The 26,806-nt window shown below is 39.5% G+C and overlaps 1 protein-coding gene across 6 annotated transcripts in view; it reads right to left on the bottom strand.

Annotated features, from left to right (window-relative positions):
• Window positions 1-26,806, bottom strand: part of frmd4ba (FERM domain containing 4Ba) — a 58,979-nt gene that overhangs the window by 25,855 nt on the left and 6,318 nt on the right. For 2 of the 6 annotated variants that reach the window (XM_008410468.3, XM_008410467.3), the window contains exons 1-7: window positions 13,017-13,827; window positions 7,809-7,874; window positions 7,576-7,670; window positions 7,348-7,440; window positions 6,173-6,257; window positions 4,419-4,475; window positions 4,076-4,098 (exon numbers count right to left, since the gene is read on the bottom strand). In XM_008410468.3, coding sequence (XP_008408690.1) covers window positions 4,076-4,098; window positions 4,419-4,475; window positions 6,173-6,257; window positions 7,348-7,440; window positions 7,576-7,670; window positions 7,809-7,874; window positions 13,017-13,178 — 581 coding nt within the window. In that variant the 5' untranslated portion in view covers window positions 13,179-13,827. Of the gene's footprint in view, window positions 1-4,075; window positions 4,099-4,418; window positions 4,476-4,581; window positions 4,601-6,172; window positions 6,258-7,347; window positions 7,441-7,575; window positions 7,671-7,808; window positions 7,875-13,016; window positions 13,829-26,806 lie in introns of those variants that run through there. The other 4 variants (XM_008410465.3, XM_008410466.3, XM_008410469.3 and 1 more) reach the window with 4 other exon arrangements.

Genomic DNA, 26,806 nt, shown 5'->3' with positions numbered 1-26,806 from the left:
TTCTTTCTTAACAAGAAACTAGATCAGTGGTTCTTAACCTGGGTTCGATTGAACCCCAGGGGTTCGATGAGTCGGTCTCAGGGGTTTGGCGGAGCCTCTGCCGCAGAGGTAAAGACACACTTGTGTAAAGTCGTGATGACGCGCCCCGCTTTGCTATCACTTAATGCAGAGGGTCATGTTACATTGCTTAGCCAATCAGTGCTGCGGAGGAGCACTGATTGAAGGAGCTCCACTCTCAGCATGGATTTGAACTTGTGTCTTTAATTACTTCAGCAAAGCTCACAGTTTTTACCAAATTCTGTAGCTTTCGGTGTACTTCTAAATCTGCTCCTTAGTCGCATCTTTTCGAGGTTGGTACTGCCTCTAGTGGCGTGGGGTGATAACACAACTAATATAATTACATGACTAAATCAGAATACCGCAAAGTCTGCATTATTTATTAGAAATCTTTCACTCTTAAGAATGCCCTGCGACAGACTGGCGACCTGTCCAGGGTGAACCCCACCTCTCGCCCGGTACGCTAGCTGGAGATAGACACTAGCAACCCTCCCGACCCCACTAAGGGACAAGGGTGTATAGAAAATGGATGGATGGATTCTCTTAAGAATGTAGAGCTAATTAAATGATCTAAACAAGACCTTAAAGTGGTTCCAGTTTCTCTTGATGGCCAACCTGTTGAAACTGTGGCAAATTTGGGTCGTTCCTGGACAGTCAGCTCAACTTTGCTGAAAACACAGACTCTATCTTTTAAGAAGACTTAGTGATCATGGGGTGACCCAACTAGACTCTAGTTGAGTCACCCCTATGTCTTGAATTTGGGGGAACGGGGTGGAAATCATATTTTATTTATCACTATAGAAGGGTTCAGTGAATGCGCATATAAAACTGGTAGGTTCGGGACCTCAAAACTGGTTAAGAACCACTGAACTAGATCTACGCTTTTGTTACAACTGTATCAACTTTCCCATAGAAACAAATTTATCCATAGTCTTTTTGGAAAGGTTTTCAATTTTTAGAACCAAAAACTAGAAATACAAATTACAACACATTTTCTATTGATCAGAAATGAAGTTTGAGTTTTTTTTTCAAAACTTTAACAATAAAACACTGTAAATGAGTTTTATTTGGCTGGACTGAGGGCAGGTAGAAATGGCTCTTTGTGTAGTTAAAGTTGCAGACCAGTGATCTAAAGCATAATGTTGCAGATCTGGCTGTTTGTTCACGGTTCTTATCTCAGGCTCCAACCATTCCTCTTCAACTCTGAGCAGCTTTTTAAGTTAGTTTTCCTACACAAAGAAAGTCTTCCATGTCAACCAAAGAGTTACATTTTGGTCTCAATCTGCTCAGATGACCGTCTCCTACATGTTTATTGTGTAAACTGGACTTCCTCTTTCCAATCTTCCGTAAAAGCCACATTTTGGCAATCTGCTAGCAATTAGCTGCATTGGATTAAAGGGGACAGAACACTATTGAAAACCATATTTACTTTTCCATCCCTCTCAGAGGAATGTGTTTGTATGTATGTGATTTGTGTTAGTCTAAAACCTAAATAATTTCATGCAAAGAACAACATTAAAAAGCCAACAACAGCTTTGGTTTGGATGGAACCACGCCCTAATGAATTTTACCAGAACACTTGGCGTCTCATCTTTTATTGTGTTTTCAGAGTCTGGACAAAGTGCGGCCCATCCCGACTCCCACATGAAGTGAAAGTTCGGCCATTACAGGGTGAACCTTTGGAACTGAGGATTTTACTTAAAAAAATTAAAAAAACGCTGAGTGAACACACTACAGGGATGCATACTAACTACTCACCAGCTCAGTTGTGCTTGTTTAATGAGCACAAGCAGATGCTGCCAAGATTTTTCCTCTTTGCAGGAGAACAAAAGGCGATAGTGTAACAAGAGGACAAACTGCATTTTCACTTTTGCACATTTCGCCACTCGCGGCTACGTGCACAACATTCCTTGCCATGGACAAATGCTTGTGTTTGCATAATGAATACAGAAGCCTTCTGAGGCAGAGAGACAACACGGGTTCAGCTGATCAGCCTGATCACTGTTTACGAATGCCAGATAATGCCCTTCACTTCTATGATTGGCAAAAGAAAAAAAACACCAAACATTATCAGCCGGTCAACTGTGAAAACATCACCATTACTGAACAGGCTGTGGAGGTTTGATACGGACTCTAACACCAGTGTCATCAACCAAATCATGCACACATTGTCTTTTTTGTCCAGACACGTGTCTCCTAAACTGTATGTGGCATTTAGTAAGAGGCTATGCAACCGCAACGTATTGAAATCAATTGACTGGACTCCACATGTTGAAGGTGGGATGTGCATTTATAACTCATGTGGTCCCTGAGGAAACACAATGTAGAAGCAAGTTTTGGTTTCACAGCTGCAGATTTATTTATTTTTTTCTATAAGAACATCTAGAAATTGACATTTTTATTCATTCTTTGTAACCCTCAACACCCTTTCACATTTTGTCATTTTAAACAACAAATCTCTAAAGTTTTAACCAAGGCAAAGTAGTGTTCAATGAATGTGAAATTTTTCTTAAGTACAAATTTGAACGCGACAACTAGGCCAGTCATGATAACAAATTTTACTAGACATTGTCCTTGAAATTATTACAATAAACATTAATATTGCTTTTAATATTACCATTTTATGGTAATATTACCATAATATTACCAAATTATTACAATAAACATTAATATTGCTTTTAATATTACCATTTTCAAGTGATGTAACGACAATCACATTATGCTACAAAATTGCCATCTCATAGATCAATAAAGTTTAATTTTGTAAACTGGAATTTGAAAATATTTTAAATATACAAAAACTAAAAAAGGATCAGAAACACCAAAGTAAAACAGAAATGTAAATCACACACAACCGAAATCATGAATGAAATTGCCCATCAAAAAATATTAATCACTAGGATAGAAATTGTCGAGCTTCTTTTAATTTATCATTCAATGAATTGGTTTATTGCTGAGCGACTACTTCAGTCTTGAATACTTTTGCAACCTCTAACCCAGTGGTGCCCAAAGTGAGTCCTGAAGGGCAGGCATCCTGCATGTTTTCGTTCTCTCCCTGGTTTAACTCACCTGGATCAAATGAAGGCTCATTAGAGCAATAAGACCAACACTCACATGCTGAGAAGGTTGTTTCTACCACCAGAGAGAGAACTAAAACACACAGGATGCCAGCTCCCAAGGACCAACTTTGGCACCACTGATCTAACTGGGTTTTTTCCAAGATGGCCCTTTATCAAGCTCTAACAAGCTTCCCATGAATCCTGACCACACGTCCTGTCTGTACTAAAGAAAAGAATCCCCACAGCATGATGCTGCCATCTCATAGATTTTTCACCCTGGAGCTGATTGTAGAAAACCAAATATATATGCAGGCTACACTCAGTCCATCACCAAACGATGCTTTTAAAAAGGCCTTGTTAAAATTATACATTTTATCCAATTTTCTTCCACTTTGTAACAATGCACTACATTGCATTGACTGACCCCATAAAAATCATATTAAAATGCACTGGTTTGAGGTTGTAAATGCTGTAAGTTTTTACAATGAAGACACTTCAAGGGGAGTGAATACTTTCATAAGTCACTGTCCATACTATGTAGACCACAAATAGATGGCAGAGAGCCAACAAGGGATAAGGCTCAATGTCACAAGCCAAAATTAAGGCAATTATTAACTGAGCGCAGGTTTAAGCTACAATGAAATCTGAGTCAGTAAGGTTGTACATTAACAGATAGCCAAACACTGCTTCCTTATACACTACATGTACAAATGCATTGAAAATTGTGCAGGGCTTTTGTCTCAACTCTGTAATCCTTTTGATTAACAGCATATGTCAATAGTTTTTGTTTGCACATAGTCTTAAAAAAACTAAATCAACACTGCACAGGAAACCTTTTGCCTAATTAAAGGTAACATGCTTATTTAACAGGAAAACTTATTCATACTTTGTTTAATACAAATGAAACGTGGCTGTAAATGCTTTTAAAGTTATGAGAGGGAAAAATAAGAATTTCTTACCTGGAATAATCTCCTTTGGCCTCCTTTAAAAAAATAGGAATAATTCAGTGAGTGAAGACAGGATTAAACAGCACTTTGCCAGTAAAAAGCTCAAGCGTTAATGTTAAATACCAGCAGAAATATCCACAAATGGCTGGATATTTAAATATACATTACACAAGTTGTGTTTTCCTATCCTTTTTTTCTAAAGGTATAGCTCCAAGTCCTGTGAGAGGGAGTTAACCGACTATAGACCCCCAACAGACAAACGTTTTCAAATGTTTCGCCCGTCCTCTTTCACATTGAAGGGGGTGAATGACATTACAACCAAGAGAGGCTGCGACAAGAAAAACAACTCTCTTACCTGCAATGCGAAAGCGGCTAACTTGAAAACATGTTCGCTCTCCACTTCAATGGTTTCCTGTCAGGAAAAACAACAAGCTTTTTAAAAACACACACACAGCGCTGACTGTCTCAAACACTTGACTCGAGAGAAAACCCTCCCGTCCCATACTTCGAGACCGTACCTCGGTCCCACCGTTACCGACTGAACCACCGCGGCAGGAACATTTCGGTGTTTCATGCGGCTATGAAGAGGTTTTAACTGTCTCTTCTCTTCTTCTGAGTTATCTTGGAATTATAAATAAAAAATAAAATCCACAATGCAGGACAGACGGACTAGTTTAAGGTTCTGCTCAGAGTTAAAGCCCCCTCGGTAAAGTGGTACGGTCCCTAAGCAGGTTCAACAGTCTCCGTCTCCCATGGTGACCAGTCAGCTCTCCCCGCGAAAAAAAACTGCACACCCTACAACGTTTGATCTCATGCTGCCTTCACGTGCGTCTCGTAAAAGTTTTATTTCCACTTACTAAGGATTAATTATCGACAATCCAAACCAGAAACGTTTACTTGCCTTTCCTCTTAACTTTCTAAAGCTTATATTGTTGTACCTTTCAGACTTTAGAGCGTAATCTTTACTTTCTACTTTACTTACTTAAAAAAAGCAAACTACTATAAAATCTCTCGAACCTTAAATGCAGCACCCAATTGCAACAAGAAAGCGTAGTATTTAGTAATTTTGAGAAACGTTGTAAACACTTTTTAAAGAGCAATTCCTGAGACAAATGCTTAATTATTTAATAATGAAGTTCCATCTTAAAATTTTGTATGAGTTTATTTGGTAGGAGTCCACAAGTTTCTTACTTCTTCCTGCTCCTTTTGAGCATGTTAAGATAATTGTAGTATAAAAATATATATCTAGTTCATGTGTGTCATTTTGTACTTATGTCATGTTCGAAATAAATTGGTAACTTCACTTCCCAAAGGTCTATAGATAATTTGGAAGTGAAAGACGTCCATTGAAATTTTATAACTGAAGAATGGCTTTAAAAAACTATAACCATCCAGGAATAATAAAACAAGTAATATTTTAAATGTTTTTTATTTAATTCTCAAGGGAAATAACCATATTGGGAAAAAATGTAACCAACATATCTAATATGACTTTTGTTGACAGACAAGGTCAAAGAATCCAAAGTCTTACTGAATGTTGTTAATGATAACTTGTGCTAACTTGGCCACATTTAGGTTTAGGAAGCAAACGTTTAATGTAGTGCTAATTGGACAAACTCAACATCATTAACACAACCTACTTACTATTGGACAGCATTATTTTCCTATCTCACCATATTATATCATCTTGTGGAAGGAGCTCAGTGAAGTGTCATGAAGTTGTTGATTAGTTCAAAATGGCGGTTTGTAAAGAATGATGATCCTTCTTTTTATCTCTTGGCTAGCCCAAAAAGCATGGTCATAATTTTTACCAATAGTTCGATAAAACTACTCAGCTTCTACCCCGAGAGCACAAATTCATCAGTTGGGTTTAAGTGTGTGGGGTTAATTTTTCTTGTGTTTGTGTTGTGCAACATTTTTTCTGTTGTTTTTTTGCTTAATGCCACTGTTAGTTAATAAACCCATTGGCATTCTTATGAATAACAAATTATTAATAATTTCACAGGGCGCCCACCCAAGAAGATTGTTAGCACAATGACATTTAATTAAAAAATATTCCACATTAAACAAACATAACAGATACATATCACACTGCTTTAAATCACTTACATTACACACTAAAGATTTAGCGTTTAAGAAGAAAAGTTCCACGGTCGTATTCTCTTTCAGCAAGGTGATCTTCTCAACATAAAACCTGCAAAGATAATTTTATTTTTATCAGCAAAACAACAACAAAAATTAATAAATAAAAGCCCAGTTTTCATCTATGTGCAAGTGTTTATTCACAGATCCACAGATCATCTTGTTTAAATCTGGCCGCATTGTTTGGGAATCTAACAGGAAGACATTCATTGTGCTACATCACCGCCACCTGCTGGTTGATGGATGTTACTGATCTCAAAGGAGCACTACCTTGTTTACTGGCACTTGTAAACAAAAGGAGTAGGTTTAGGGAGTTGATCTAAAAAGGGATTCATATATTTTTGACCATTTAAAAAAAAAGTATGAGACACCTTCATAAATTTCAAACTTTATATAGTTATTTACTCATATGTCCATCCATATTTGTATTTTTTTTCTTTATATTGTGCCATTTTTTTGTGTAAATCACATGTCTGTCATCCCAAAGTACTTTATTGGGGTTACACAGTGAAAAAAGTAAACCAGTAAGCTTTGTTTCAAGTAGACAAATTAAGTTTACCCAAGTAAACATACATAATTTATTAAGTTGTTGTTTAAACAAACAAGAATAAATTAGGTTGGTCAAACTTAATTCAATTACATGTAATAAACTAACTCAACTCTTTTAAGTTGTTGCTCCATTCTCTTTTTCTCAGTTCGACACCAAGTCAAAGTGCTGCCACAGTCAGTTTCCAAAATAGGAATGCTGTGCTCAGGGTGGTGCGCAGTGTTAGTTTTTTGTTGCTGTTGTTTTTGTTTTTTGATACTATTGTAGAAAAAAAAGCCAAATTTTTGGGGAGAACAAACTTGTCCTGCTGATTCTTCCACCACACTTTTCAAACTTCTATATGTAAAAAAAGAGAGTTGAAAACCATATTTTGCGTTGGGCTATCATAAAGTTCAAAGAATAGAAATAAGTCTGCAGCTCACCATGTGGCTCACGTCACTGCAATCTACTCTGAAGGTGAACCTGATTTCATCACAGTCTCTACACTACTGTACTACTGTGCTCAGAGTTTTTTGACGAACAGAACGGCACATCTTTTTTGCCTAAACATCCAATTGGTTCACATTTGGCAAGCTCTGAGAGTAATAACACTCACCTCACAAGAAACTTGATTTCCAGTGGCCCCGATGTCTTGGAGAAGGCATGATCAAGCACTTTACGATCCAGCTGGAGCCAGTTACTGTGGCCACTGAGCAGCAATAAAATAATAGATCACATATCACACTACGCTGCTACCTCAGCCTCCTTCCTCTTTCCCGTTTCTGATTAAAGGAATTTCAAATGCCCTACTGGTATCATTTCAAATGCGATTAAACCAACTCACTTGTCGTCTACGAAGCACAAGCCGAAGTATTCCTTCTCCTTCAGGTTGAAGTGAGACGCCACCAGGTCCAGCAGCTCCCGAGACAACAGCTTCGGCTGCACGGTCCGGGGGCAAAATAAAAGGGAAGCAGAAAACAAAGGAAGGAAAACAGATCGGCATGTGTGAGAGAGCTAAAGTCCCGGTCAACCAAACCATTTCCCCTGAAAAAGAACCAAAAGTGCGAAGCTGTATACCTGAACCAGCAGCTCCAGCTTCCTGCCGTCGAGGAGGTGAATCTGACACACACGACCTTCGGTCATCTATAAAGGAAGTGCAAAAAAAATAAAATAATCCACTGAGATCATTTCTATAAAGTAATCCCTGGTTTTCTCTAGAGATTTGGTTTTAAATCTTTTAAACCTCAAAAATGAGATACTTGTCTTCCGGATCACAAGTCGATTTCATACATTTTCATCGTCGTCCTCTTGCTAAGAGGCAAAACGGAAACACAACGCCATCCTGCTCCAGTGATTCACTGGATTTCCATTGTACTGTCGGCAATTAAAAGTTTTAGGTTACACTCTGCCACAATTTACTGGGATCCAGGTCGATTCATATCCATGCATTTCCATTTTGTCCCTTTCTACCTTACATTTATTCCTGTAAACAAAACTTTTTACATCTGTTTACAAAAACACTGCATATCAGTTCTGTGGGCAGTTACAGATTTTTGATGCAATAGGAAGCAAATTAGTCATTAAAATGCTGAAATCTTGCCCATGTTGGACAGTCAAACTTATATGACGAATTATGACCTCTGATCAAAGTAAAACAAGTCAAACCAACCAGCAGATGTCATTAAATCAAGTCCTATGACTACACTTTTCCATCCATCCATCCATCCATCCATCCATCCATCCATCCATCCATCCATCCATCCATCCATCCATCCATCCATCCATCCATCCATCCATCCATCCATCCATCCATCCATCCATTCACCCACCCACACAGGACCAGATTTAACAGGATGTGGGTCCCGGGACAGGAGTCAGTTTCAGTGGCCTGTCCACTAAAGAAAAAATATTTTTCTAAGGCAAATTACAGTACATTATTAGATAGTCCTATACATCAGCAAGTATGAACTGCTGCATTGTAGGTTTACTAACTTCATGTTGTCTCTGAAGAAATTGACTATAGCTTCATAAATGAAGGTGATTCCGTGCTTTCTTAGTGATTCCAGTTTATTTGTTGTGTCTAGTCCTCTTAGTTACTCTAGTTTTAATATGTTTCTTATGTTTAGTCGTTTGTTAATGTTAGATTCATTTCCTAGTCCCCAGTGTGTCTTCTGTTGCTCCCCTGTCACTTCTTCTTTCTCTCACTCTCTCTCTTTCTCCTCAATCTGCTTCCTGCTCATCAGTCCAAATATACTGCTCAAAAAAATAAAGGGAACACTTAAACAACACAATATAACTCCAAGTAAATCAAACTTCTGTGAAATCAAACTGTCCACTTAGGAAGCAACACTGATTGACCCGACGAGGGTCCCCGTTGTCAATCAGTGTTGCTTCCTAAGTGGACAGTTTGATTTCACAGAAGTTTGATTTACTTGGAGTTATATTGTGTTGTTTACGTGTTCCCTTTATTTTTTTTGAGCAGTGTATTTTGTTTCAGCATTCACCCTCACAGTATTTAAACCCTTCTCCTGCTGACGCTCCTTGCTGGTTCCTCCTGTTTAATCCAGTTCCAGTTTTGTTTATGTTCGTCTGGCTGTCTGTAACTTTTGGTTTTCATTATTATTTTCATTGCTACGCCACATCTCTGTCTCTCTGCCTATGGGTCTACGTCAACCACCATCAAAGATCTCTGGCCTGCTGTTTATAAATATTTTCTTAGGCAAATTTTATTTTCGTTAGGTGCTCATAAAGCTGTCTGCCGTCTCTGAATGTGTGCGCTGGGTCTGTTAATTCTCTGACGTCAGTGAAAAACACAGTGTTAAGCTAATTGGTTTTTAGTGCTGGAAAGTCATGGCTACATTGAAGTCCAGCTACTTCAACCACAAGGCCAGAGGACGCCCTGTTAATTGTTATTTTGTAAGCTTAATCTTCCCAGAGTGTGTTTTAAGTGCCATAGCAACGCTGTCATTTCACTTTTAACAGCAGCACAAGCTGCTTTCCCACTTTGTTGTTGTTTTTACTGCCCTGAACCGCAACGAAAGACGTCTCTGCGAGCAGCGTTCGACAACACGACAGAGGTCACGGTCACGCCAAGTTAGCATGATGCTAACTGTTAGCTCGGATAGCTTCACAGGCTGAGAGCTCCTAAGCTTTAACTCTTGTGTTTCACAGGAGGCAAGAAAATGTGTCTAATAAAATGAGCAAGAACAAAAAACCTAAATGGAAACTAATAGCCTCTATCTACTCTTGGAGAAGGAGACAAAGGTCATGAGTCAACAGAATAATTTCAAGCTAATCGCTAGCAACAAAGCGTTTTCAAAGTCATTTTGTGACTCAGAATTGCGAGCTGCTGTTACTAAGCATACAGTTGTGAAAATATTCACACCAACTGAACCTTTCCAGATGTTGTCACATAATAACCACAAATAGCAAGATATTTTATTTGTACGCACAATTTTATGCGATAAATCAACACAAAGTAGCACATAAAAAATGACGTGGCGACTACCAAAGACAACTTTTTTAAAAAAACTTACCCCTTCACTCTGAGACTCTAAAATTATCCCAACTGCAATGAATTCATTCTGCACTCTATAAATTTGCCCTTTATGGTAGAGTGTCATAAAAAAAGCCATTAAGAATGCTTCTTGAAAGTTTAAAATCTTCCCAAAATGCAAAACATGGCAGAAAACTAGCACTGCACAGAGCACCCGATCTCGATGGTGAAACGTAATTTTTTATGTGAGGATGCTTTTCTTTAGCAGGGTACAGGAAAGCTGATGGACTAAAGAATCAGCTCTGGTTCTTTAGAGCTGATTCTCTAAAAATGGATGGAGCTAAATACCTATCCTGGATATCTTGGAGGAAAGCCTGTGAGAGGCTGTGAAACACTGTAGAAGTCTTTTGTGTTTTGTAGTGTCTTACACTTACCAAGTTTCTAGAGCAACTATTTTAGTATTCTTGAAATAAAACAAAACTCACAAGAAACTTTTTAACAAGATATAGGACCTTGTTTTAAGTAAATAATGCCTTAATATTGAATACTAGTTCCACTAGCAGGTTATTTAACTTATAACCAGATATTTTTCCTATGGGTGAGACTGGGTCACATTATCATATTATGGTCAAGAATATTGTTTGTTTTCCAAATAGGTCTGTTGGTGAAGAAGAATATAAGCCTAACATTTAAGCTACATGAAACCTTTCCTGTTATTTTTCTTTCAAATTGTCCTTTCAGTAGAGGGGAATATCTTTGTGCAATAAATGTTGTAGAGAAACTCAAGTAGACAACGTGTGCCTCCACTCTGGCTCAGACTGCCTCCATCACTTTGATGTAAAGAAACCGCATAGCGAGTTTCAGCTGAGCAACACACCTAAAGCTGCAGGTACAGCCGGACCGCTCGTCTGTGTCCTCTGATCTAAGGGCGGTAACAAACTCAACAGTTTCTGTCAGAGACCTGTTGTGTACCTTTGCTAGTGGAAGTTACAGCTAGAACAGCTCCGACAGGTAATATTTGGAGGCTGTTGAACGTTAATGCACTCGTTACAAAGCTACAAAGCATCGTTCTCGCCGCTGCACCTGCGAACAGGATCTGTAGCTGGAGGTAAGCGAGAGGCTAAGAATGAAATGGAGATAGTGCTGTGGAACCTCGACTGTGAAAGGAAGCTTCAGCCCATGGCATTTGGAACTTAAACCTAGACATGTCACAGAAGCCTAAAATACCAAAAACTAGGACTGCTGTGTGTATGGAAAGCAACAAGTGCCAAAATTCAATCATTTAAAAAGTCCCAAAATTGATATTTAAGCTTGCGAATGTTTTGATAAACATGAATATAAATTAATAAATGTATTTTTATTTTAATTAAACACAAACTAAATGTATTTTTTTATTATTTAAATCATTATTAATTATATCATACATATATTTTCTTGTTTTTTGCCAGCTTGTCATGTACTGCAGAACATCATTAATTTATGTGATTTCACCACATTACTCTAGAATCACTCAGCAGGCTAAAACATAATGTAAAAAGGTGATTGTTCTGTAGCTGGGTTCCTGTGCAGATTAACCAATCAGCAGTTTGGGTTTTTCCTTTATGGTACATAGAAGAAGTTTTAATTATTTTATTACATACTTTACCATGGGAAGCAAAAACTAATGTAAAAAAAAGACATTTAGAAGAATAATCAAAATTTTTATTACACTTGCAAAGTTAATTAACATACAAATGACTAATTAATATAATAAACAAAAGAAGGCCTCGGAGAGAGCCTTGGGGTACCTCACTGATTACTGGTGATGCTTGGGGTCTAAACTGTTAACTGAACATACTGAATACATTCTTATGACCAGTTTCCAGTAAGTGGTAGGCAAGGCACCAGTCAGTGCTGTTTTGTATGCTATTTTGTCAGTTTCTGTTGTAAAAGTGGCCAATACAACCAACCTATTCCATACCCAGTTCAGCTGTAGATCCATATGACGATGGTACTGTATGGTTAGGGTGGAGCTACTGGTGTCACAACACAGTCTATTGATTAGGGAGCAATAAAACGTCGATGTTTGCCACAAGAACGAGACATATCAGTGCGTCAGTGATAGTTCAACGCTCTCCGGAATATTGCGGACCAACAAATAGCTTACCTACCAAGCAAACCTGTGCCGTACTGCTCAGAGGAAACAAGTTTTAAGGGGACCAAATTAAGCAGACACGTCAAGAGCCACTGATTCCCGACCTCTTCATAGAAATATTGTAAGAGATTTCTTAAATTCCCTAATCCCTACTTTTAATTTATCCTGTTGTAAAACAAACACCTTCATGATATGCAGTTTCAGGTGGTGCTTTTAGCAGGCAACATGCTGGGAAAGTTCTTAGACTATGTGATGATGGTTTTGTCACACGATTAAGAACGAAACAGAGAGAGCTCTTTACTCTCAGGTCAGGTGTTTCAGGATCGACGCGTTTCAAAGTTCCCCTCTTCAGCCTTGCAGACAGTGAGATCAAACAACATTTCGTGCTGCTTTTCAAATGACTGCCATATGTGCAAGGCAGAGGGACTCTTGTTAAAAAGAAAAAAAAAAGAAAAATCTGGTTTTGTGACTCAACCGGAGGAAGCCTGGTCCTCATAACAACAAACACAGCACACAATTATGAGCCAGAACAGAAAAAAAGAAGAATAAAAAACAGCGGCTGATTCGAGAAAAGTTAAGCAATAAGAACGTAATTTGTGACAAAACTAAAAAAGATGCTTGTCACAATTTTCTTGCCCTAAGAGGTGAACGTTACCTGGTAGCATTTTCCTATCCTGAACCAGGACTCCAAGAGGTGCCTGCATGGGATCAGCCCACGACTGTACCATGTCCTCAGCGTCTCGTGCGCCAGGCTCCAGACGAGCTGGCTCCCCGACGCCACCAGGTCTTCCAGTCCACGTATGATGCGCACGGCCATGCCTGCCCCCCTGTAGTCTCCTCTCTTGGCCGGACTGCGTCTACCCCTCTAGCAACAGGACCTCATGATGTCTTCAGGAACAAGTCAATCCACGGACCGCTTTGTTTGGCTTTGAAGCAACAAGCTGCAAGGAGCATCCACACACTGGTCTACTATGTCTCCCTAGCTGATGTAATGTCAGTGTGAGTCGGCGCTCTGGAGAGGCTGGAGCGGAGTAGTGCGCCTTAGGCTCGGTCCTGGGCCCCGGTCCAAAACACTGCCTCAGAGTGCAGGGGAGGGCAGGACAGAACAGAACCAAGAGGCCCACTGCCGCAAAATCTCCGTCTGCCCCTCCACATTTAATAAAGAAGAAGAAGAAAAAAAACTCAAACACTGACCGCACAAAAACAAACGTCCAGACTTCTACACCCAACACATTTAGCGGTCGAATTGCAGAGGGTGTTTGTACGTTACGTCTCCGTAAATGACAACGTTTCTCCACCTTCCCCCTCCCCATTTTATTTCAGCGTTTAAATGTCATTGTCTGTACAGGGTGTGGGGCCGATTTCCTGAGCAGAGCAGACCAGACATTCCCACCCGTTGTGTTGTGAGGCAGCACTAAAAATAATTGCTTTTGTCTGCGCCAGCAGATAGAACTGACATGGCAAAAAAAACAAAAAACAAAGTGAAACTACGAGGCAGGAAAACACACACATACACACATGAACATGGGGAACGTCTTCCTCTGCAAAGCTGCAGATCACAGACCACCTGATTCAGCTAAAACAAGTTACAGGAGCGGCAGTGGGACGGAGCGGCTCAACTATATCTGCTGTTTGTTTACGTGAGCCTCAGACTCAAAAAGAGTTTAAGAATCTAAACAACGTTTAATGGAACGTGATGTGCTGGAAATATTCACTCTTCCAGTTCACATGGATGGATGGATGGATGGATGGATGGATGGATGGATGGATGGATGGATGGATGGATGGATGGATGGATGGATGGATGGATGGATGGATGGATGGATGGATGGATGGATGGATGGATGGATGGATGGATGGATGGATGGATGTATGGTTTTGTTCTGAAAGGACAACAGGAATAGCCTAGAATCTGTAACAGTAGGTCAAAGCCTATGGAAGTAAATATGTGCCATCAGAATTTGAATTAAAAATTCCTCTGAAATTTGAATGTTGCATATCTGCATTTGCTTTTTCAGTGTTAAAATATATTCAGAATATATTTTTAACCTTAAAGAATTTTCATTGTCATTATTTGTACAAGGTTGTAATTTTCATTTGTTAAAAAAATTAGCATATTTACTTCCATAAAAGCCTTACTGAAACTACAGACTGAAAATTAGCTTCGTAAGTTGATAAATCCATACTTAGCCCATCAGAATAAAGTATTCATCCAAATCCCTAACACATTCAACCAAACAGTTCAATGCTGAGGTTGGAAATTAAGTACTGTACTCCACCTACAATAGATGTAGAGAGGCCACATAAATCTAGACATCTTGGTTTTTCATTGTAAACATAAAAAAATCTTTTCTGTAGCAAAGAGGCCCTATAAACCCTTAAATAAAAAAAAAGTTTGGCAAGACGAAACAAAAACATACAGCAATTTTGTAGCTTACCAATAAACATCAGGCGTGCTGGAAAATTAATTAATTTTGCCAGTGGAGACAGCCTTCGTGAGGCTGAGCTAGTTTACAAAGAGGAAAGAGGGTAAAACTTTCAATCTCAAGATGTGAAAAGCTCATAGAGACAGCCGGAAAAAACTTGCATTTGTTGATGGAGCAAATTGGAGCAAACTCGATTCTACGAGTTATTGGCTCACAGGCCTAACCGCAAATTTTCACTTCACTTTCCAGATTTTTTAGTCTTTTTCATCTTACTTTACAATTATGCACAACTTTGTATTGTTGTTCTGTCACAAAAAATCTGAATAATATGAACTGAAGTTTAACATAACGTGACAACAATGCAGAAAAAGCTGAAGGAATTCTTTCACAAGTTAATACACTTATATCCTATTACAGACCATCTGAATATCTTCTGACACCACCCATTGCCTTTGCATGTGATTATACAGGCTGTTTCTCCTCAGCCTCTTGTTGTCTCGAGCCTGGCACAGCAGCAGTCAGCACTATGACTTCACGCTGTAGTCATCCTGACTTTTGTGATTAAAGTGTCAACACATAAGTCACTCACTTAAAGGGACAAAATTATGTAAAATAAACTTTTTTCAGCTTTACATCAAGTTCTAATGTTATCCCCTCATCAAAAACATCAAAACAAAGCTGCTTTGTTTCTTTCATGTGTGTTTGAGAAATTATTAATATCCATGGCAACCATTCAGCTGCGCAAAAAAGCCTGGGTGGAGCCATCTTTGCCTTCGAGGCGTGTCTCCTCCCGAGAGCCACGGTTTCCGAACTTCTGTCCTTCTGCGTCACAGAGCAGCCCTCACCCGAGTCAGCTCCTTCAGACTAGCCAGCAGCAATTAGCAAATACCTGGTGGAACTGCGCATCAGCAGAGCTTGAGTTTATTATGCTAGCTAATTCTCAGTGTAACGCTGGTAAAAAAAAAACAAAAAAAAACGTTGTTAAAGAATTAATAGAAAAGTCATGTTGTGTTGACTTCCTGAAGGAAAAGTTTCAGAAAGAGCAGGAGTTTGTTAGACAGCAATTTCAAGGTGCTAAATTACTAAGTCAAATTTCTCTCTCTCTCTTTATATAATTTTTACAACTGTCCATCCATCCATTTTCTGTACACCCTTGTCCCTTAGTGGGGTCAGGAGGGTTGCTGGTGCCTATCTCCAGCTAACGTTCTGGGCGAGAGGCGGGGTTCACCCTGGACCGGGTCGCCAGTCTGTCGCAGGGCAACACAGAGACAAACAACCATGCACACACACACACACCTAGGTACAATTTAGAGAGACCAATTAACCTGACAGTCATGTTTTTGGACTGTGGGAGGAAACTGGAGTACCCGGAGAAAACCCACGCATGCATAGGGAGAACATGCAAACTCCATGCAGAAAGACCGGGGCCAGGAATTGAACCCAGAACCTTCTTGCTGCAAGGCAACAGCTCTACCAACTGCGCCACTGTGCAGCCTATTTTTACAACTGAATATTTATATTTTTTACAACAACTGAAGGTAACATAGCTACTTGATAGAGATATAAAATGTCACTATGAAAATACATAATACTGTCCCTTTAAAGGGGTTCATTCTTCTACAAATGTCCTTAAACTGTTTTCACAAGTACTTTGTGATGAGAAGGATGAGGTGGAGTTGTTCAGATTTTGATTCTGTAATTCTGCAGTACCCTCGTTCTTCCAGTAGGTGGGGAAATTGAGTATCAGAACATATTCCCTCTTTGTCCCTGAGGGACAAAGAGGGAATATTCCCTCTTTGTCCCTGAGGGACAAAGAGGGAATGTGTTGAGTGAAAATTGAACAATTGTGTCTAGATTGTTTCCCCATGTTCCCTGTTTCAACTATTAATAGGGCTTCGCGTCACTTGTGACTCAAACTGAAGGCTTAACTCAGAAAATGACCTCCAGGTTCTGCTCCGTTCTGTCCCAGAGGTTCAGAGTTAATAGATCTGACTCTGCTGGGAACGCAAGGCAGCAAGGAGGACACCAGCGGAAGCAACCGTGCTGCAAATATCATCAGTTTATCATCCCGGGGCCATTTTTTAACATCGAATGCCAATTACCCTGCATAATTGCTGTCTGATTAATCGTCTAAGTAGGGAGGGGAAAGGCCTCCTGGTGAATGCAAGCAAGATCGAAGAGCTAGAAAAAAAACGTGGAGGGGTGTGGAGGGGCAGGTGGGTGAGGGTGTTGGCGGAGACAGCTGTCATCCACACGGGTCTTGCAGCTGACGAGCTATATGCCACTTACTGAGACTGCAGCTGACCCGCTGAATGGAAGACATTCTGCGACTGTATGCCTGACGCAAACACGCCTGCGGAGCAAGTCCTAAGCACGGCAACGCGCACGCATGCCTGTCGTGCCTCCTGCGGGTGGACACAGCTGTCAGAGATTATGATACTCTCCCCCCAAGGAGGATGATTTGTACTCATACATCATGGATGAACTGTTAGATTAAGCTCATAAAACACGAATTAAGCCTATCATTGGTTTTTTCATGGCGGCATTGCCTTTGTGATATCCTGAAAAAGTATGAACTATTATATCTGGTATTATTAGTAAGGCTGCCGTTAACGATTATTTTAGTTGTCGATTAATCTATTGATTATTTTTGATGATTATCCGATTAATCGGCTAAGAAAATTGGGACATTTTGTAGATATTTCATTTAAGCCTTTGTTTTTTTGCAATACTAGAAACATAAAAATGCAAATAAACAATAAAATTCCTGTTTTAAATGAGAAAATTAGCATTTTATTGCCTAAAATGAAATAATAAGAACATAATCACATATTTAAATTTAATCATAAATGCAAAACATACATGTTCGTTGCACACTTTTGGATTAATTACTGCTTTGAATGTGCTGTTCTTTCAGCCATGTTTATTAGAACAAAACAAATCAAGAGGAACTAGTTGATATGTGTCTTATGGCCCAAAGCCATTTAAAAGCCTGTTAGCATCAGTTTGCTGCCGAACAAGCAGACAAAATTTTTTCCCTACATCTGCTGAGGAAACGGGAAAGTGTTTTAATCGCAGCCAATTAACACCGTGTAATTAAGCTCCTTTTGAGGAGTGAATGGAGGCACTGAGGAGCTCATTGTGTGAGGTACAGTCAGGCTCGGCTTTGTGTGGCTAGGCAGGAGGTGGGAAAAAGAAATTAAAGGCAGGAAAAGTGGCTGCCACCATCCACCTATTGCCCCGTCGTGGGTGTCTGAGGGGCTTTATCTCCTCTTGTTGGGTTCTCTTGTGGCACACGACGGTGCTCAGAGGGCACCCTGGAGGCCAGAGGCCGTGACTAACCATGTGTGTGCATAACCCAGATGCTATGAAGAGTAGGAGGTCAAAGAGGGGGAGGATTCTGGGTTGGGGGGGTTACAAAGGGTGCGTTGTCAGCCAACAGCTCTGCACTTGTCTGACGTTACAAACCGTCGGTCCCCAGATTAGATGATTCTAATCTAGGGATTAGAAGTAAAAGACTATGCCGGAACATTTGTAATATCATATCTGAGTCGCCGGAAACATGTGTTGCTTGTAAAATTAAGATACTGTAGTCCAAAAGAGAAGTTTCCAGAAAATCAGACTAGAGACAGTCAACTGACAATGGGCTTGAGGTCTGGACAAAAATATATATATTAGAGATGCACAGAGAAATGGGTCACTTCACAGATGAAGCTAAATTTCATTTTGACTGACCTGTCAGAAATACACAAATTCAATTTTTTACCAAAGCTACAAATACTGTACCTAAGTACTACCAGGCCACACAAGCAATCGGTGTTGATGTTATTACTGGGGAAAAGACTCAAAAGACCCTTTCAGATCATAATTCTGTGTTCTACACATGTGCTTTACACTAAAAAGTCCTGACATAGACTGGAGGGGTGGGTTGAAGACAACCCTCCTATATCATACATGGGGAGTTTAGAGAAGTCCACTTAGAACTGTAAAGAGAAATCCTTTAGATTCTTCTCATCACCTACGGTAACTCGTGTCAAATGATGCCTTTGGCTGCGTTCGCACAGCAGTTCTTGATGCTCAATTCTGATTTTTTTTTTTTCTGAAATCACATCTCTTTAGCATGTTGGTAGATATGACTGAATGGTGTGACCACAATCAGACTTCTGTGTGAGCGGTTTACGACCCCAAAGCAACCGGCATCCACAGAAGAAGACCGTAGCTCTCCGTTTACAGAAATAATAATGGATTTATGGATCAATTTTTAAATTAGTCAGAGCTAACTGCATTGTCACAAGATCATAGCAGCCCAGAGGAAGCTAATAAAAAGAAAGTACAACTAATAAAGATGATCTTTTGTGGCTCATTCGCTGTGGAGAAGTCTGTTCAGATGCATAATCAGAGCCAAGAGCGGTGGGATTGTGATGTGATGCACTTCAGTGACGCAAAACTGTCACATCATTTCAAAACTATCATTTTCAGCCACTGTTTGCTTCCGTATTTACCATGTCTGACTTCTTCTGGTGACAAATTATGATGCATGTGGGTAACAAAGTGCTCAGGGAATTCCCCAGGTATCTCTGGCCTTTGATTTCATTGTCTCAAATGCTCTGAAAGCACACAGCCTGTGTGTGGTCACACCAAAGTCAACTTGTATGACATACAAGGACATTAAGAGACGTTGGGAGGGGCAGTGTTGGTTTTTTATGGTGCAATCATGATTGAAAGGAAAAAGTTGATTTAGTTTTTGTTTTTTTTCAGTTTCCGTAAAATGTTTAGAGGTAAAAAGAAAAAGAAAAAATGCTGTTCATTCAGGTTAAATTCAACACTTTTTGCAGTTTGAATTGTTTTGTGCCAAAATTTTGGTGGGTTTGAAAAGGAGCCATCTGTCACAAGACCCCTGGGGGACGTTTCATTGAATTAGTGAAGGGACATTTTGATCCAGAGTCAACATCATTGGATTTTAGAGAGAAACTTAAATTACTTCAGACTTTGTTGGAAATTACACCGCTAAGGCATCTGTCTTCTCCTTGAATGCACATAGAGGCTGTTGTTTACAGCTGCTAATGCTAACCATGCTAAATCACGCTAAGGGTAGCTTAAAACGTCAACTTCAAATCACCATGCATCAAAAAAATAAAATTACTGGTGCATAAGCTTGTCGCACTAAGCAGTAAGTCAGTTAGTCGCATGATAAATTATAAGGAGCTTGATCATTTCCATTCCGATGATTAATAGTTTTGCAGTGTTCATTTGTTTACAGAGACATCATAATCCATTGTTTTCAACTTATTTTTTGGAAGAACTACAAATGGAAGGACTACTACTCTCTACTCTAATTAATACAAGTAATTGCCCTGAAGATTCATGCATGTTTAGAGATGTTAAAGGTCCATTTCATATTTCTATATAACTGGAAACCCTAAATCTATTCTGCAGTCATAGTCCCGATTAGCGGAGTCAAGGCAGTCGATCATATCTGCGCCTCTGAAAGCCTCTGGTTTATCACTCTCAATCCAATTTATCAGGCCTCTTAATCACTTATCTGGCCACATATGGCACATGTGCATATGAGACACCGCAACAGATGTCAGGAGTTTTCAGGCCCTGCGCTCCAAAGGCACACTACAAAACTATTGTGACTCCCACAGTGAATCCCACTTTAAAACTGGGATTCGCTGTCTTTTAGGGATAGTTAGCACTTTCCCCATCAGTGTTTGGCCACCGATGTGCTTGACAAGCTCTGTTTATATCCTGGTGAGTGAACACAAAAGCTTTCACCAAGTCACTGAGAGAGCCGCATCGAGAGCCGCCAAGGTTCGCAAACGTAGGTAGAAAGCTTGAAAACAGAGCATCTGTTCTTGCTTTCCTGTCACTGCAATGTTTTATTCAGTCAAATTGCTACTTACATATTCACTCATTCCTGAAACAGCTGCTGCACCGCCAATGGGCAACATTCCTTATGGCTTTGCAATGTTTCGTCGGTTGCAAAGTAATCCACATTTATTGTTGCAACCAGTTTAAATAATAAAAAGATAATACTGTAAAGACAAAGCTATTTTTATGAACATGCCCTCCAGCAGACGTTTTCGCAGATATTTTACTCCAGTAGCAATAACTCAATTGCGCAATGAAGATAAGCAATTTATCTAGAAAGCTTCTTCAAACTTAACTTATCTCTAGAATGTAAATAAACAATAAAAGATGAACACTGCCACAGTTAAAAACATTCTGATGACAAAACCCATGCAGTGCAGTGAAAAAGTATTTTTCATATTACAGATTTATTTGGTTTTAATGCGTAGATGTTAGCTTGGCTGTTGCCTTCCTATGACATTTCACTCAACTCAAACCTCCCTTCAGTACTCCTTCTGGGATTTCTCCTACTGAACTTGAATCGACTGGAATTTGAACAGAAGGAGGCGTTGTGAAGAATGATGTCAATTTTCTGTGTAGTCTTAGAATTGTAGTCTACCTAGTGGTGGTAGTTTGCAATGAGAAAGGAGGACGTGAACCAAGCTCCTCAGTCTTTGTTCACCACTCTTCCAAATACTGAACAATCAAAATCGGAGCAAGAGAAAATTTTAAGACATTTTATTGGTATGGTTGTTTCCGGTAAGCTTCACAGCGTAGCTTCCTTCACGATCAAGCTGGGTCATTACATACGTCACAGCCAAATGATAGCGACTGAGTAAAATCAGATCCAACTTGCTGGAGTCCACGCATCCAGCAAGCAAACGTTGCTCAGTACCTTAGGGTCCAGACTTTCTGTATGAAGCAAAGCGTAGAACAAGAGGCTGATTTTTACCAGACTATGTAGATGTTAGTGCCAGATTAAGATAACAAGTATAGGTTTAACACCAAGGTAGTCCACACAAAATGATGCTTTTAAATAAAACTTTCATTTCTTAGGTGAAAGTGTTTCATAAAGTTACATGGCCCTATGTGAAAACATTATTGTCATCATTGCTCAACATTAACAACCCATCGGACCAACAGCGTACCATGGCGTTGTGATGGTCTGAACTTAAACATACTCCAGTGCAATTGAATTAAAACAGTCACATTAAAAAAGAAGAAAAAGAAGAAAAGATTCTCATTATTGACAGTCCTCATTAGTACAACAAACACGACCCTAGCTTGGGGACATTCGGTATCATTTTTCTTCCATGTGTGCTGGACACCTGCTCTAATTCGCCCTGCCCACCATCTACAGATCAGCTTTCTATTCCAGTCTCCACACATTATAAAGACATTATTCATTTCTGACTGATGATGCCTCACCATGGTTAAAGAGAGTCACATTACTGGCTTTGCTGCGGTAATGTAACCCCGGCGGTTGCCTAGCATGTACCGACTCGTACAGTTGGACATTCCCGTATGCATATAGGTTGGCTTCTAGCTGCAAGGCATAGGATTTAAACACCAGTAACATTGTGCATGGTAAGATTCCACTACTTAAAACTCCCTTCATTTATATAAGGGAGATAATGCAGGACTATATCTGGTTCAGAGAGCATAGATTTACCCCTCCCTTGCCAACCTTCCTACTTCTAAGTTAGTATCTAAGGTATCTAAGGTGGCGAATTTGCATAAAGTTTTGACCTAAAAAAATGGATCTGAAGACGTTTCTGGTATTAAAAAAATCACAGATAGCCATGGTTGGACTACTAGAAAAGGACGAAATATTAGACTTTTTGAAGTAACGCTGTTCTGTCAACAAGCTGCTTGACTTAGCATGTTTGTCAGTAAGATAAAAATAATCAACAATTCTGCAGCTAATCAAAGTGATTAATTAAAACTAACAAAGCAGTTTATGCCAGCTTTCAGCCACACTCCTTCTGGCTTACACTAGTCCGCAAAATGGCGACAAGAGTTGGGAGAAAACACCAGAGTCAGCTGGTTGTTCAACAATAATTTATTCCATTTTTTGAAAATTGTATCTACTGTCCAGTATTCAGTATTCATTACCCAATAGATGGCAAAGAATGAAAAACTACTATTGGAACTAATAAAACCTAAACTGAAACTAAACAATGTTTAACTAATAAAAAAACACTCTAATAACCAACTAAAACAAACTGAATTAGATAAACCAAAAGTCACAATGAAATAAAACTAAACTATGATGGAAAACCCAGAAGTGTTACGACCCTGCAGCTAACCAAGCTAAATAACTAAAAAAACATTCCTAGCTTTCCAAAATTATTCCAGTCTCACTTGTTTGTATTGCCCATGTGTTTCTATGACGACCTGCGATAGTGTGATGACATCAGTAGCTGAATACCACTGATGTCAAAAAGAATATGGCAAATTTGTAATGTCACATAACTTACATAGAGGCCTAACTACTAAAAGTGACTAGCAGAGAGTCAGCAATCATGCTTCACAATCTCATTTGGCACCATGCAAACTCTCAGTCTGTGCCCATGAAGTTTCACTTACATGACCTGCCAAATCTTTCCCCTTTCATTTTGTTTTTACTGCTACCAACATGGCTTTTACACATGTTAATTACTTTCTGCAGTTGTGATCAAATCCCCATTGTCCTTGTTCTATGTAGATCTTGATTCACTTGGTAGTACGTTTGGTTTAGATAAAAAAGAGCACAGCATGTACCTCCGCCTTCACTCACCTGTGAACGCCACAGATACGCAGCAATGACACCAAATAAAATACAAAATTAACTTAAATATCAAGACAATTGTGTCACAGCAAACTGAAATGTGCTGTTGACACCATACCGAGCCGTAGTTTAAACGTTTCCACCGTATTACTTTATATGTAATGAGAACACACCGTGAACGACATATCCGATACATCACTGGACCCAACCTTTCACAAATGAGTTTGATTTCTTTACGTTTGCACTGAGGTGAAAAGATATTACAGCATGCATGGGAAAATGAGAAACAGTGTGACAGCAGCTTTGGTATTTACAGTAAAGAGGATGTGTTGTTGCTCACAGTGACTGAAATTTCATCTCGGCACTTGAAACTGGATTACAGGGTTTCGACATGAGCTGTAAAAATATACATAGCTGACCGTGATGTTAGCCACAGCGGCTTGAATGTTCATTCAAGATTTTACATTGGGAATCTCATTTAAATCAAAATGATGTTATATATAAACCATACATTTTTAAGATAACATTGTTGTATTTTAGCCACAGTAGTGATTACTCTTTTTCTGCTTTCAGATAAATGCAATTAGATCTGGGTGTTTTTTTAAAGCCACTCAATATATCAAATTGCCACATTCATGACAATATCAACCTATAAAATTCCTCAGTCACGAGAATTCTTTGGTGCCATGTTTTGTAGACTGTTATAGCTCAGGTGCCTTGCTTTGAAACTATTTTCAACGATAAATTTGACCACTTGGATGGATTATGACTCTTCTTTTTGTCTACAGTTGTCTTAGTGACCAAGATTTAAAAAAACACAAGGAAATGAGTGGGGACACCATGATGAGGAAAAATAAAGAGAGAAGGGTAGAAAAAAATGTGGGTTAATCATAATTAATGTCGTGCAGTCCTAGAGGTGGTTATTTTACTTCTGAGATTTTTTTGTGTCTTTGCAGTTGTAGTTGCATTCTGACTATCTGCCAACTTAAACCAGCAGCAGTGATGTGTTGACCCACTTTGACAACCAAGGTACTTCCAGGTACTTTGGTCTAATCAGGGGAGAAAGTAATACTTTGTAAAATCCACTTAACCCAAACATAGATTCAAATAGCAATGAGTAATAATATAGTCAAATACAAAGTATTTAAAAATGATGTTGGAGTGAATATAATTGTGTATGATAATTTAGCTCTTTAAGGCTATTTATTTGAGAAACTCTTAAAGGGGGCGTTTTACAGCATAATCAAGTAACTATATTATCTTCAGTTTAAAAAATGCCATAAAATTGTTATTTTTAAGTCAAATATGACTTAAAATTATTTTTACTTCCTGGTTAAGTGCCTTGAAATTGGACCTCTGTCTCTATAAGAAACTCCTGCTCTTTCTGTAGCTCCGCCTCCAGGAAGTCATCACAACATGGCTTCTCTATCAACCCTTTAACAAAGTTTTTACCAGCATTGCACTGAGGAGTAGCTCTTATGTTCCACACTGCAATTAGGTGGTTGCTAAATGCTGCTGGCTAGTCTAAAGGAGCTGACCGGGGGCGCTGATGGGAAAGGGCTGCTCTGTGAGATAGAAGCTTGGAAACTGAAGCTCTGAGGAGGAGCTGCGTCTTTAAGGCGGCACTAGGTCCAATCAGGCTTTTTCCACAGCTGAATGGTTGCCATGGAGATTAAAAAATTTCTCAAATATGTAGGATAAAAAGCAAGGCAACGTTCCAGGTGTGTTTTTGATGAGGGAATAACATTATAACATGATGTACAGCTAAAAAAAAATAAGAGTGGGTTTTACATAATACTTAATACTTCCCCTTTAATCCTCAAACTCATTCATCTTCCTTTAAATTCCTGATAACGTTCACACCTCCGTCCTTGTCAAAAGACAAAGGTTTGCGGCCGGTCAGAGTGGCTCAGCGGGGAGCTGGGTTTTGCTCCACAGAGCAGGTGATAATGACTTTCCACACTTCCCTGCTCCTCCACAAGCCAATCTCCAATGTGACGGCGGCCGGGCGGGTGATTTCTGGCCTTCTAAAACCTGCAGACGATGGGAAAGCCGGGGCCGACGACGGGGCGAATAGCCTCAAGCGCTGAACAATCAGAGCCAGAGGTACGACAAATCAATTAAAACCTCTTGGATTATTAAAAAGGAATAAAAACATAGCAAAAGAAAACAAAGAAAAAACGGCTTTTGTGTGGGGCATATTCACTGTTTCTGTTTTCATTCCTTCTGGCGGTGGACGCATGAAGCACTCACATGGGGCTTTACGAGCTGTGCGCTATTGATCACAGCGGACATGAGGCTGCGGGGTATGTCTGCTCTGGAAGCACGGCTGTTGTTGTTTCCAGACTCCACATCATGGACCTCTTTTTTTTTTTTCTTTTTTTTTTTGAGCCTGACAGGGTAATAATAGCAGCTCCGGCCTGGTGCTCCCATCCCCTTCACCCACTTGTTTGCCGTGCGGGGAGCCTCTTTCTGATCAGTGCAATCAGGCTTTTAAGCACAGCCTCTGTCCGCCGCCCGGTGCTAAGTGTGTGTCTCAAAATGAGAGTGTTCACAATGGATAACACTCTCACAATGTCCGAAATGACCACTCCCCGTGCATCTCCCCTAAACCTCTGGGGCGAGTCAGCAGCATCAGCAGCACAAACGGAGGTGGTGGAGAGGTTCCCGTGTTATTATTGTTGTTTGTATTTATTTATTTATTTATTTTTATCAGCCTCTCAGAGTCTGCTTCCCAGGCACAGAGCCATGTGAAGATGTGGAGGAGGAGAAGGAGCCAAGCCAAGGGGTATCCTGGAGTGAAACATCGAATACAGATTTATCAAGTTCAAGCTGCCGTCCTCTGCCCGGGGTATTAAGTGAACGTACATGAAGAGAGGTCGCTCCAGCTGTTTTTTTTGGGGGGTTTTTTTTGTCTGCTTTCATACGTTCCACCTGCGCTGTAAGGAATTTCATATGCAGTGACAGTGAAGAAAAGAAGAAAGAAAGAATGGTGTTTCTGACCGTCAAACAAATGACCGATAACAGATAAATATGACCTGAGTCAACGATGTAAATGATGGTGGGGCTTATTAAGAGAAAAAAACTATCCAAGACAGCCTGACCCTGAGCAAAAAAGTTATTAAATCACAGTTTAACTGAGACTAACCACTTTTTTTTTCTTTTTTTGGTGCAGTTTTACCAGCCACACCCAGACCTGCTTACTACCACACCTATAGAGTCAATAAATCACTTAAATTCTCTTTTATTCTTAATTGGTTGGTTTTGGACTTTTTTTTAATGTATTGGTTCTGGTTTCTTTTTTATTAATTCTTTCATTTTTATTAGTTGTTTTTTATTGGTTCTGCTTTTATTTACACCAATTCTGTTTTTTTTCTTTCCATAAAGAACAATGTG

This window comes from Poecilia reticulata, chromosome 5 (assembly GCF_904066995.2).
Source record: "Poecilia reticulata chromosome 5, P_reticulata-male-v2, whole genome shotgun sequence".
NCBI classification, from domain to species: domain Eukaryota; kingdom Metazoa; phylum Chordata; class Actinopteri; order Cyprinodontiformes; family Poeciliidae; genus Poecilia; species Poecilia reticulata.
The sequence above is the reverse complement of the archived record's forward strand: the minus strand, read 5'-3'. Positions and strand labels throughout refer to the sequence as shown.